We start from the raw sequence: 14,319 nt of genomic DNA on the forward strand, positions 1-14,319 counted from the left end.
GAGAAAACCCACACAGACACGGGGAGAACATGCAAACTCCACACAGAAAGGCCCAGGCCGGGTTGCGAACCTGTAACCTTCTTGCTGTGAGGCGACAGTGCTAACCACTACTTGCTACTGTGAAATTGTATTGCCTTTAGAAGTATAATTCTATATAAAATTAGGGCTGCAACTAATGATTTTTATTCTGTTAATCTACAAACCGACAGAAAATAGTAAAAGAAATGTGAAAAGGCCCAATGTGACATCTTTAAATTGTCTGTTTTGTTTGACCAACAGTCCAAACCCAAAGATATTCAGTTTTCTATCACATAAGATGAAGAAAAGCCCTTGATAGAAAATTCCATCGGCAAGTCTCTTAAAAATCGTCTGCCGAACGGAAATCGTCTGTCGTAATTTTCTTTCTATACCACCTCTAACGCGATGTGGAAAAACCAGCTGCTGAACTGTGCTGTGGCAGAATTCACATCATTTGGACAACGCTTTACGATGTAATACAATTTTGGGTTAAAGTTCTTAATAAAATGAGGAAATACTCAGTTTTCATTTTTGAGGTATTTAATTCACACAGGAGTATACAAAAATAGGCTTCATCATTTGGTTTTCATATGCTATTTATTTAATTACCAGAAAACATGCTATTTTGTTATATCATAAATATATGAAATGACTTGTATCAGGATAGATTTTGGCCATATCGCTCAGCCCCGCCTGAAAATATCAAGTCAATTCTTTGATATAATTCAAATGTTACTGGGACATTGGATGTGTGCACAAAAGCTCTACCTCTGTGACTACAATAGACACTGAAATAAATGGCAGTTATGTTTATTTACTAACAAAAGAGCTTTAATCCAGAGATTTATTTAATCATTGCACGTAGAACAACCATAAAATTTACATGGGAACAGGATTTGATTGTTACTACTCTATATAAAAGCTATTGGATTGAAACAAATTGATCTTTATGCAACCAAACGACTGAAAACAGATGAAGTAAAAGAAAGTTTACAGGAATTGTGAACATCTCAACCCCTAAAAAGACTTCCCTCTTTAGGACGACTGAAAAATTATCATTATGTCAACATGTTATATTAATTCCAGATCAGTCAAATGTTAAACGAAAGGTTTTCTCCTGCTCCTTGCGCTGGTTGTCACACAATTTGGACACTTCCTCCACTCTTCTCTGCAGAAGGACCGAGTTCTGATCGATCCACTGAAGTGAATCCATGTGGGTGTTGAGAATTTTACAGATCTGCTGCAGCTGAGGAGGAGAGAAAAAGAGACAGAAGTTCATTCAATTTTCAACAATAAATGCCAAAGCACCAAAACAAATGTTACGGAAGGTTTAACTTGTATTAGGTCTGATCTTACTGGGTCACTGGTATCTGCTGGGCCACTGGATGTGTTCAGGTGCTCGATGATCTCTTTCAGGTCCTGCGACATCCTCTTCAGTTGGGCATCCACGTTTTCTGCGAGCTTGTACGTTCTTTCGCGTTCCTCGTCGGCGTTCTGCATGTAGATGGTTCCACTTTGCTCTTTCACTGACTCCTCGAGCGGGCAGAGTAAATCCTCCAGCTCCTTTTGTTGGGACAGGATGAAATCCAGCTCCTGGTTTAGCCTCCTCTGGTCCAGCTTCACCTTCTCCATCTCCTTGTGCAGGGCCGTGATCTTCTCGCCGTTCTCCACCAGCATGCGGTCCCAGGCGTTCACCTGAGTAGCCTGTTGTAAGAAATGTCTCTCTTGGTCCTCAAGCTCAAGACTCCACTTATTAATGAGACCCTCTAGCTGGGCGTAGGTCATCACTGGTGGAGCAGTGGTTGTGGTGAGTGTTGTCGCCGCAGTAGTTGTTGCTGTCATACTTAAGCCAGATGCAGGTTTGAGTCCCAGTGTAAAGCCTGTAGCAGCACCTGTTGTGGCAGTAGAGGCAGGGACAGAGGCAGGGACAGTGGCAGAGGTGATGGTAGCTGCTCCCAGAGGTTTGAGCATAAAAGACAGACCTCCACCCGCTGCTGCGGTTGTTGCAGCAGCGGCAGTGCTTGCTGCTATAGTAGGAGCTACACCTAAGGTAAAGCCTGTACCTGTTGCAGCAGCAGCAGTAGCAGCAGCAGCAGCAGCAGCAGCAGCAGCAGAGACAGCAGCAGCTGTAGAGATGGGTGCAGCAAAGAGAGACGGGCCTGGAGCTGGGGCTGCCTGGGTCGCTGCAGGAGGAGCTGGGGTTGATGAGGGTTTAATTCCAAAGGGAAATCCTCCACCTTGGCCTGCTGTGGCTGCAGCAGTGGAGGCTGGCTGGGGCTGGATGCCCATGGTGAGGTTAGATGGAGCACTGCTGCCAAAACTGAAGCCCCCTCCTGGGGCAGCGGTAAGGGCTGCTGCAGCAGGGGCAGCAGCAGGGGCAGCAGCAGGGGCCATAGCTGTTGTCGCTTGGACCTTGTTGGCTCCAAAGCTGAACCCTCCGAATGAGAGGCTCCCTGCTCCCGTAGTTGCTGTTACTGTGGCTGTTGGTAGTGCTGCAGGTTGGGGTTGAGCTGCCGCTTGAGGTTGGAATTGGAGTTGGGGTTGGGGTTGAGCTTGAGGAGTCCCAAAGGCGAAGCCCCCTGTTGCGGGGGCAGCAGCGTTGGTCTGTGCAGTCAAACCCGGCATCATGGTGAACCCTGACACCGCAGCTGGAGCTGCCGGGGTGCCTAAAGTCAGCCCTGCTGGTGCTGCTGCCGTGGTTTGAGGAGCGCTCATGCCGAATGAGCCGGTGGGGGTCCCAAAAGAGAAGCCTCCACCGGCTGCTGAGCTCTTTGCTGGGGTTCCGAAGCTGAAAGAGCTGGTAGGATTGGTGGCGGCCTGAGTAGGGGTGCCAAATGCGAAGCCCCCTGCGGGAGCTGCAGGTGTGGAGGTGGTCATCCCGAAGCCCGTGCCGGGGGCTGCGGCGGCGGGCTTCTGAGCTCCGAAAGCGAAGCCCGAGGAGGCTTGCCCGAAGTTGAATCCGCCACTCATTTTCGTTTGAAAGAGCGTAACTTCAATAACACGTTATAGAAAACGGCCAACTCACAAAATGGTCACTTCCTCGTTGAACTTCTCTGCGGATTTTGGCGGGGCTCAAAAACGAGCTGGTTCAACTGACGTAACCGAGGCAACAGCTTCTCTCCCACAATGACTTTCCAGACGATAGCGGTTAATAAAGTCAATCACAGGTTTGTTAACGTTACCTCGACCCAGACGGCGACCAAAAACTAACAAAACATCCTTCACAAAAACGTGGCCCGTCGCCTCGCACTTCTTTTAGCAGCCGTTTCTGTCGTTGCCTAAAGGAAATGACGACAGAAACACAACAATTATGTTAGCCCTGAGTCTTGTCTGCCAGCGCACAACTCCCGCCTCCCCCAGTAAGATTGACAGATTCGATGTCCAATCACAGTCCTGAACAGACCCCAACTGAAATTTGATTGGTACATCATTCCACCTGCAAAACAACCCTCAGGGAAAACCGAACGCAATAGTTATCCAAAGAGTACTGAGTCACAAGAGAACAACTTCATGTGTCTCCACCAGCGCCAAATGACGTTGTTATCGGATAGAAAATACAATTTAAAAAAGGTTTGCTATCACTGCCAAATAAAACGGTCTGTAAGGCCTGCAGGATCGATAAGTAACAAAATTAACACGAACGTAAAACAATGAATCTATATGTAAAACACAAGATACGTACAACAGGATTGGTAATTTATTTCATTGCAATTTATGTTCTTAATGGTTTAATTTATACATTTATTGTATAAAAAATTCAAGTTTTACAAGATAAAATACCCCTTTGTAATAGCATAAATATCCATTTCATTAAATTCTAAAATTAACTCTAAAAATGATTCTAAACTTATTCTACAAATTTGATTTTATTTATAAGTATTTTTACTATATTTTATTATGTTATTATCTTTTTCGGAATAATATTTGTGCTTTCGATGCTGCTTGTCTTACCATTGTATTATATTGTAATTTTATGTGTTTTGGATATACTACCTGCCTGTATCAGTACCTTTAAAAAAACATTTCAAATTTAATCAGATCTGCCATTACGCTCTTCAATTTCTATTCATTTTTGCCTTTTGTTTTTTTATTTTTTTATTTTGTATTACCATATGCACTTTCATTGCACTTTTCATGTTCTTCTGTTTAAGAAAACTGTTAAAAAAAAATACAAAAATAAGCCTTTTTTAACAATAAAGTTTTTTCCTGTTTTTTTCCCTTATCACAACAAAGACGACGGACACTCACGTATTTCCTCTTGACGTCGTTGTTACTCTTTGTCTTAATGTTAGCTTGCTGCACAATGTGTACCCCCGCACAACCTTCGTGCCATGGTGGCATGTTGATGTATTTTCCACTCTACCATAAACAATTAAAGCACAGAAATATTTAGAAAGTTTTTACGGCGCTTATGGACGCGCCATTTTGACCAGATATCTCACTAAGGGGGCGTTAATTGTGTTCGCGGGCTGCTGAAGTGAACGTGGAAGCTAATGTCAACACAGATTAACTGTTGGCTACTAACTAACTGCGGGTCTGTGCTGTAGATGTGATTAAAAGTATATCTGTGACACCAGCTGAGCCAACACAGGAGCTGTCACCATGAGGATTTTAAGGTTTCTGAGGAGCAGCGTGTCCATAGGGAAGGACATTGACTATTACTCCAAATTTTCACCCTCTCCTCTGTCAATGAAGCAATTCCTGGATTTCGGTAAGAGCCGTTACACACTACACACAAGTGACTTTTAATGTGACCACTTAACCCTTGTTAACCCTTCTCACAGGTTGCATATCCACTAGCTGTGAGCATTTGAATTAAATAAGGAATCTACCTTCTCACTGCGTTGAATGGGACAACATGAGATTACCAATTTGACAACATTTTAAAGTCTTAAGAAGATGAAATGATGATGAAGATGATGCAATGTGTGTGCGTGTGTGTGTGTGTGTGTGTGTGTGTGTGTGTGTGTGTGTGTGTGTGTGTGTGTGTGTGTGTGTGTGTGTGTGTGTGTGTGTGTGTGTGTGTGTGTTGGGAGTCACTGAATTAAAAGTGTCTTGTCATTCAGATAAGACTATAAAGTTTCATACAGACATTCAATCTCATTGACTGAACTGGGAAAAAAGCATGTAGCTAAGTTTGTGAGTTAGTGAGTTGTGATAGTTTTATTGAACACAAATTATACCAAGGAGTGATGCAGATGTAAGCATACCGGAAAGATAGGACCTCAAGATCAGATACACATACAGTTACCACCTTAAGGCCCTTGTCATGTCACTTCAATTCAATTCTATTTAATTTTATTTATGGTGCAAAATCATAACAAAAGTTATATCAAGACACTTTACATATAGAGTAGGTAAAGACCACACTCAATGACTTATTTATGATTGACAGAGACCCAACAATTCCGCCGATAGCAGCAGCAGGTCGCACTAGGTTTAATAAAAGTAGTAGTAATTATTATTATAGTTATTATATACAATATTAATCCAGCAATCTTCACAGTGACAACGAAAACCTTCCCTTTAACTGGCAGGGGCATCGAACAGACCCAGCTCTATGTAGGACAATCATCTGTCTTGACCGGTGCGGGAGGAAGAAAAGGAGAGAGAAAGAGAGAAAAGACAGACAGATGGACAGAGAGAGACAAAGACAGACAAATGGACAAAGAGAGACAAAGACAGACAGAGGGACAGACAGTCCCAGAGATGCATACAATCACAAAGTAACAGTAACTATAATAAAATCATGGCAGTTAATACAGTAGAATAGTAGAAACAAACACAGCTAAGGTAATAGAATATGACAATGATAATAATTATCATGGTAAATATGATTAATGATGAATAGTGGTGTAGTATATTGCTGATGATGTTTTTATGGCTACAAATTCTATAATTTTTAAAAATAACGATCGTATTTATGAGTAATAGTAATCAAAGCAGCAGGAAGCGTCATGCAGGACCACGGCAGCAGAGACCTGTGAGACGACAAAGCAAAAACAACTCCGGGGAAGAAGTTGAATTAGTAACATGCATTGATGAGACTTGAATGATACAGACAGAGAGGAGAGAAGCTCAGAGTATCAGGAACAGGATCATCCCCCCGGCAGACTAGGCCTATAACAGCATAACTAAGTAAGCAGAACAAAATCAGCTTAATCCGTTTATATAATGCTTAGTGGTGCATGACACTAAAGAAATGAGCGATGTATCAAACTACCGCAGACCAACTGCTACAGAGAAACAGTATGAACTATATGGCAACATCTGTTGTTTCATGGTGTGTATGGTCAGATCACACACAGGCTGAAAATACAACAGTGGATGGATGACACATAATTTTGTGACATTTTTTCTGCCTCTGAAACTATTTCTTAAAATAATGTAAGTCTGATGTTCCTGTATTGTTTTGTCAACACTCTTCAGGCTCTGAAAACGCATGTGAGAAGACATCGTTCGCCTTCCTCAGACAGGAGTTGCCCGTGAGGTTGGCAAACATCATGAAAGAGATCAACTTGTTGCCAGACAACTTACTGAGGACTCCATCGGTGCGGTTGGTCCAGGGCTGGTATGCAGGTTTTGCTATGATTTTTTTGTGTGTGTGTGTGTGTTATTTCTCAAATTAGTGCGTGCAAATAGTGTACTCATCTCATCTCATCTTCATCCGCTTATCCGGGGTCGGGTCGCGGGGGTAGCAGCTTTAGCAGGGGACCCCAAACTTCCCTTTCCCGGGCCACATTAACCAGCTCTAACTGGGGGATCCCGAGGCGTTCCCAGGCCAGCGTGGAAATATAATCTCTCCACCTGGTCCTGGGTCTTCCCTGAGGCTTCCTCCCAGCTGGACGTGCCTGGAACACCTCCCTAGGGAGGCGCCCAGGGGGCATCCTTACTAGATGCCTGAACCACCTCAACTGGCTCCTTTCAACGCAAAGGAGCAGCGGCTGTACTCCGAGTTCCTCACGGATGGCTGAACTCCTCACCCTATCTCTAAGGGAGACTCCAGCCGCCCTCCTGAGAAAACCCATTTCCGCCGCTTGTACCCGCAACCTCGTTCTTTCGGTCATGACCCAGCTTTCATGACCATAGGTGAGGGTAGGAACGAAGATTGACCGGTAGATCGAGAGCTTTGCCTCCGGCTCAACTCTCTTTTCGTCACAACGGTGCGGTAGAGCGACTGCAACACCGCCCCCGCTGCTCCGATTCTCCGGCCAAACGCACGCTCCATCATCCCCTCACTCGTGAACATGATCCCGAGGTACTTGAACTCCTTCACTTGGGGTAAGGTATATACTGATGATTTTTTTTTTTTCCATGTGCAGGTACGTGCAAAGTCTTCAGGAGATTCTCGAGTTCAAAGACAAAAACGCAGATGATGAGAAAGTCACATATGAGTAAGTTAATTCAAACAGACACTGTGCAGTTTAGCTTTATTTATTATTTTCAGGCCTTGCAGTAATCATTGGGTCTTCACTTAGTTTCACAGATGCCGTAATAAAGATCCGAAATCGGCACAATGACGTCATTCCCACTATGGCTCAGGGAGTTGTGGAGTACAAGGAGGCGTACGGCACGGACCCGGTCGTCAGCCAAAATGTTCAGTATTTTCTCGATCGTTTCTACATGAGCAGGATATCTATCAGGATGTTGCTCAACCAGCACAGTGAGTACATTCTCTTCCTATTGACCAAATAGGTGTGAAATATGATAGTAGTTCCATTGTGTGTTAGATTTGTCACAAAGAGCCACGTTGATCCATTAGAAGGAAACCAGTCCTGGCAGCCATCTTGTTTTTACAGCAGTTTGGGCCCCTCCTGTCTGCCACCTTTCACCGGCACTGCCACAGTGAACCAGGAATCTACAGAGCACACCCAGAGGCGTTTTATACTTTTTATACTCTGTGTACCTTTCGAATGAATGCATTGTTATTCAAGTGTGTAATATAAAAGAGACAAGAGACAGTCAACCTGCAGAGAACTGCTGGATGTTATTATTATTATTATTATTATTATAAATATATGAAAAGTGAAAAAAGGGTTGTCTCCTCACTGACAGTTCCTTAACTTGTCAGACAGCGACACACAAGGCGCTCACACACAGAGGGAGAGTGCTTCATTCTCTGCCCAGGACGCCGTTACTCCACTATATATTTACATAGTTAATATTTGTTTGCTGATATAGTAATGTTCTGGATGTCAAGTACAGCCTCTTTTAAGGGAGTACAGTTCCTGCTGTGTGCCTGACAAAAAACGAAACAAATGGGGGAATATAAAAAAACAAACAACACATTTTGATTATTCTCACATAAGACTAGTCAGTGCTGGAGTCTGGTCTGGCTACACCGGTTTCTCATTCTTGGATTGGGAAACACTCTGGCATGTTTGTATTTCTGTAACCAGACACGATCGTCTTGTAAATTGTGTTGATTGTGAATCACTTAAAAAAAGTTGTGCGTTACCATGATTGGAATAAATATTCAATAAAAAAAGTTTCGAAACGTGTCCAGTAAAAAGATACCTGCCTGACTATTTTTATGGTTTTGCCTGCAGCCAATCACTCAAGCATTCTTTGGTTTAATGTGACATGTGATTGGCTTGCTACGGCAGCTCCTACAACCCAAACTTCGGTGGTGTGGTATAGTCAAGCGCAGCGTATTTGCTGGAGTTGGCAGTTCAGTGCACCGAGATGAGACAAAAACGTTGGAAAGTATCGATTTGAAGAAGCTTATTCTGTTGGTTTCACTATCACTTTAAACCTGCGGTTGGCAGTTTATTTTTAGTGTTGTTGAGAGAGAGAGAGAGAGAGAGAGAGAGAGATGTTCAGGACAGAGAGATTTCTTTTAAACGTTACCCAGCCTTATTACTTTTAAATTCAGTTTCACCCTTTTCTTTTTGCTGAATGCTTTACCGCTCCTGGATAATCATTTATATGTGTGTTAATAATGTGGATAATGTGTTGTCAGGTAACAGTATTGTTTCTTTTGATGTTAATGACATAAAAGTGGTTTTCTAATCAATTGCAAGTGTAAAAAGTAAGGAACAACATTTAACGTGTTGAAACCAGTATGTCCAGATAGAGTGAAATTTACAGGTTTTTGAGTTTTTTGTCTTTTAAACAATTTAAAAGACAAAAAACTCGTTGGAAGGGAATTGATTTTCAGGTAGAAGTGCAACATCACATCCAAAATCTCCAGCTGCTGATTTAAATGTAGCATTTTAACACGAATGATGTATTAATTGAGAATAGAAAGAGGAATATCATTTGAACAAATAACACTTTTTTAAAGTGTAGTGCATGGTTATATCCCTGTATGTGTGTGTGTGTGTGCTTATTCCAGCGCTCCTCTTTGGTGGGAAGGTGAAGGTGAACCCAGCTCATCCCAAACAGATCGGCAGCATTGATCCAAACTGTCGTGTCAGCGAGGTCATCAGAGGTGAGGGCACGAGCGTTTCATGAGGAACACCAGAGTGCTCAAATATGTCATCGTTAGTGTTCTTCCCTGAAAACAAACCTCTTCTTTGTAGATGCCTACGAAAACGCACGGAACCTTTGTGACCGGTACTACATGAACTCTCCTGAGCTGGTTCTGGAGGAATTCAGCGGTAATTTGTTTGTTGGTCAGAAAGAAAAATAGCACCACAGATGCTTTTAAACGTTTTGTACATTAGGCCTAAAAATGTGTCTTTACATCACTTGTTTACTTTAAATTGCATCATTAATGAGCTGAGGTTTGTCCCCACAGTGAAACCCACCACCGTGGTCTATGTCCCGTCTCATTTGTATCACATGGTGTTTGAACTTTTTAAGGTAGGATCTACTTTTGGAACTCGTGATACAGTTTTACATTTTCACGTTGCCTTTGTCTCAATCTGTTCGATGTGCTTCCATTGTTGCAGAACGCCATGCGGGCCACCATGGAGTTGTACGGCGACGCCATGGATTACCCTCCTATCTGTGCACAGATCGCTCTGGGAACTGAAGATCTGACAGTCAAGGTAAATCTGCGTTCACCACTTTTTTTTCTTTTTTATAATCCAAAATGTTCCAGCGTCAACTAAACAAAATCACGTGTTCCTCTTCAGGTGAGCGATCGTGGAGGAGGCGTCCCGCTGCGCAAGATCGACAGGTTGTTCACCTACACGTACTCTACAGCTCCTCGGCCCAGCATGGACGGGGCCCGTGCTGCTCCTCTGGTCAGTATTCCAGATGTGTGAATTAATGTGGATGGATGTCAGCTCACTCTTCTCACTTTTTACTTGAATATATTAAAAACACAATATTTTGGTTAACCAAGGTCCACATCAGTAGTATCATTTCACTATATTTAAAGTGTAACTCCGGCGAAAATCAAACCCACACATACATCAAATAAGCCATAGAGACAAGTTTTTTTGTTGATCACCTGTTAACATAGAAATCCCGGACAGTCGCTAACAGCCAGACATGGCTAACACTAAAGCATCCAAAATGGCTTTTATTAACCACTAATACTGCTCAAAATAACACCAAACCTCTGCAGTAGCATGATAAATATCCCCACACAGAAAACCAAGCACCAGCAATGTAGTAGGCCCCCTGTTTTACAATGCTACAAGCTTTAGCAATCGGCTGGTCCATATTGACAAGCAGCCCAAACAAGTCGATTTCAGTCTTCTTTTTTTTTTTTTTTTTAATAAACTCCAGGTTCGCTGTCTACGTTGTTGATGCTTTGTTTTATGCGTTGGGACTCTTGTCATGCTACTGCCGAGGTCTCATGAAATAAAAAGATGATGGAAAAAGAAGGAAAGCAACCATTTAAAATGACATTTTTGGTTGTTCTTTGTCACTGAGATGTTGAAACACTGTTCTGATTAAGTCTGAGGAACTTGAAGGACTTCTCGTCCACATTGGAGTCAAAGTTAAGCTTCAAAGTTCATTCTTGACCTTTGAACTATGACAAAAAGAAATTCACACATACTTTCTTATATCTCAAGCTCTCTTGCTGTCACATTGATTCAAAAAGAAGAATTTTGTTGTTTTCCCTCACGTTCATGTGATTTGTATACATCAAAGTGTGCATTAGTTTGTTCTAGTACAGAATAACTTTACAGTTTAAACTCTTAACACACACGACTCTCGTATTAACATCTGTGCCATAAAACGTCTCTGTTTTATTCTTGTCCAGGCTGGTTACGGGTACGGCCTTCCTATCTCTCGACTGTACGCCCGGTACTTTCAAGGCGACCTGAAGCTGTACTCTCTGGAGGGCTATGGAACCGATGCTGTGATCTACATTCGGGTAATTGAGTTCTACATGAACAGTGTGTGTGTGTGCATGTTCCTTTTTTTTTTTTTACACTGTGTTTTAACTTTATCCTCACAATCTCCTTGTTAGGCACTCTCCACAGAGTCCATTGAGAGGCTCCCCGTGTACAACAAGTCGGCCTGGAAGCACTACAAGACGATCCACGAGGCAGACGACTGGTGCGTCCCCAGCAAAGAGCCAAAGGACATGACGACGTTTCGCAGTTTCTAGGTGTGCGTGTGTGCGTGTGTGCGTGTGTGCGTGTGTGTGTGTGTGTGTGTGAAAAAAAGGAATAACCAGACACAGATTTAGTGCCATATACTTCATATAGGTCAGTAGTTTTGTTATGTTACAGATTTTGGATTGAGCAGCCCTCAATTACTGGTACCATTTGTGGTAATGACTGGGAGTACCCAAGACTACTTGGCTGCTGAACGCAACACCCAACCATTAGAGGCGAACAATATTATTGATATTTCAGTTTTAAAACATCCCGATAACAACATATTGTCTGTAAAACCTAACCTGAACCTTTTTATTAAGGATGATTAGGACACAATTGTGATGTCCTCAGCTGATCCACCTGGTGGACAAACAATGTAATGACCGTTTCTAAATGACCTCAAACCTATTTTTGCATTTTGTTATTTATCAGCCAACATATGAATTAAGGATAATGGAGAGCGAGCGCGTCGTTATTGAGAATTGGAACCGCGGCAGGGTGATGCAGTGGTTGAGTCACTCTGAAGGTGTTTGTTTATATTAATAATAATAATAATGACCTGTTCGCTCTACATTAAACCGCTTGTTACAAAGTGACATACTAGAGAAATCAATCATTTGACAGAAGATTGACGTAAAAAATGATTTTGATTTAAAATAGTCCTCTGAAGTCTATGACCAGATCTGTCCTCACGACAACAGTATTTTATTCATAGCAGTGGTCTGCTTTTGAGAAATAACACACCGTATAATGCCGTAAATGACCAATCAGAATCGAGTATTGAACAAAGCTGTGTAATAAATAATAACACTATATCTGTAAGAAACTAATTTCAGCGGATCAAATCAATTAAAATATTATTTTTGGATGCTGTAAGATAAAAAATTTAAGTTTTCATCTCAAAACCTCACCAACTGGAACTAGTTTGTGTGTGCGTAGTGTTAGTTTAAATGCTTTGCGGCTTTTATTTTGCTTAAAGTTGAACTTTAACTGTTACAGTCCGTCCGCGTGCAGCGTTTTCGCCTCTGCTCGTCTCTTCTGCTCCGTGTGAAGTTTGATGTTTATAAGTTATACAATTATTTGCTGCATGTTTTTAAATCTGTTGGAAGCTTCTGCTGTGTTATTGGTTTAAATGTTTTCATTTAGGGCATTTCTTCTTCAGTCTGATGATGTATACCAGCAATGTGTGATCAAAAATGTATTGATTTGCCATCTCTGAAGGGACATTTTGGAACTTATTGTCACTTTGTTACAAAAATTCCACATAGCTAAAGCAGAAACATGTCGGCTGGTGTTTTATTGGGTTTGCAACATTTCAATTTCTTTTGAAATCCTCTGTTTATTTGCATATAAGGTCCTGCAAATTTGAAACGAGGTGCATTTTTTTCTCACTAGCTATATAACAGTACAATAGTATTGCTGTGGTTGTATCAAGAGTCATCCTATCAAATAAGCTGTTATCAATCTTTCCCATGTTACACTGAAGCGTTATGCTGTTGGGATGATGTTTATTAAAAAAATAAACATTTAAAACAGACAGATGATTCTTGTCATTAATCTCCTGTAAGTAAAGCCAGGATGGAAATAAATATATTTTTTAAATGTTATATTTGTGATCACAAATGTTTGCCCCATTCTTTCTTTATACAGTAAACTCTAAAGGGACACTTTATGTCTCTGCAAACTATTTTTTAAAAGTACATTGACTGCAATGTTAAATACAACATACTTAAACAATTAAAATGTTACTGTGGGGATGTTAGTGTTTCCAGTTTGGAGGAATTCAGCTTCAGACCACCTGCCCACTGATCTGAAACTTAATCTAATATATTGAATATATGAATTTACAACTGGACAGATATCGGAAGTGTTTGTGGCGTGTTATTGAAGAGCACCTGAGAAAAGTTATTTACCTTGATGTAACAGAGTAAGGAGCACTTTATTTAAATAAATAAATATTCTGTATAATCTAAAGAGTCCACTGTGCAAAAGCTGCAACCATATTTTTTTATCTGATGGCATATTGTTGTTGCACACAAAGTAAATGCTCTCTGACAGAAGCCTTCCATCTGTTATTGATTACTGAGTAAGCAGAAAAACTCATACAATAGTATCAGAACAAGAGATCAGTCCTGCAATTAATACAACTTTACTTAAAATGTTCAGTCTCTGTTGAGACCAGTAGATTGTTCTGTTGACTTAAGTCTTTGTTTGCTTTTCCTTATACCACATGTAGTCTAATAGAACACCATCTATGAAAGATTAAAAGTCCCATATTATACAAATTTTTGGGCACATTCTTGTATTTTGGGATTATACTAGAACATGTTTACATACTTTAATGTTAAAAAATGTCTGTCTGAATATACCCGTATTCATCTTCTGTCTGAAGTGCTCCATTTTAGTGTCTGCCTCTTTAGAGTTGTAATTAATGAGTAAATGTTAAGTCTCTTTCTATCACCAGAGAAGGTAACACAACAGTGGCCGAGCCCATGGCCCACTGATAAAAAGTATTGTAATATACATTTGCAGTATTGCGTCTGTAGAAATAATGCTGGATTACATGCATCATTTCTCCATTGTATACACATGGAAAATGGAAGTATGCACACGTTTGAAATCTTGAATCAACAGCAAGACTCTAGACTGCTAAACTCTGAACACAATTACATTATTTTCACTCAAATAGAAATTCTTATTCAACAGGACTGAAATTGCTGCTCATGAAAAAGCGCGGTCTGACAAAACCTGACACTTCAACTGTACAGAAGTCCTGACGTCTCGTTTAAAGGCA

General features: G+C 41.3%; 2 protein-coding genes across 2 annotated transcripts; one reads left to right on the forward strand and one right to left on the reverse strand.

The window, feature by feature from the left end:
* Positions 1-574: 574 nt before the first annotated feature.
* LOC310953156 (uncharacterized protein) lies at positions 575-3,289 on the reverse strand. Its single transcript, XM_083922097.1, has 2 exons — positions 1,375-3,289; positions 575-1,264 (listed from the first exon to the last, which is right to left on the reverse strand). The coding sequence occupies exons 1-2, from the start codon at positions 2,986-2,988 to the stop codon at positions 1,106-1,108; spliced, it is 1,773 nt and encodes a 590-aa protein (XP_083778223.1). The 5' UTR covers positions 2,989-3,289; the 3' UTR covers positions 575-1,105.
* Positions 3,290-4,390: 1,101 nt separating this feature from the next.
* Positions 4,391-13,006, forward strand: pdk1 (pyruvate dehydrogenase kinase, isozyme 1). Its single transcript, XM_083921320.1, has 11 exons — positions 4,391-4,729; positions 6,448-6,589; positions 7,341-7,412; positions 7,497-7,681; positions 9,356-9,451; positions 9,543-9,620; positions 9,761-9,825; positions 9,915-10,013; positions 10,101-10,211; positions 11,183-11,296; positions 11,393-13,006. The coding sequence occupies exons 1-11, from the start codon at positions 4,621-4,623 to the stop codon at positions 11,531-11,533; spliced, it is 1,212 nt and encodes a 403-aa protein (XP_083777446.1). The 5' UTR covers positions 4,391-4,620; the 3' UTR covers positions 11,534-13,006.
* Positions 13,007-14,319: the final 1,313 nt, after the last annotated feature.

The sequence above is a fragment of the Echiichthys vipera genome (genome assembly GCF_963691815.1).
Source record: "Echiichthys vipera genome assembly, chromosome: 10".
Lineage (NCBI taxonomy): Eukaryota > Metazoa > Chordata > Actinopteri > Perciformes > Trachinidae > Echiichthys > Echiichthys vipera.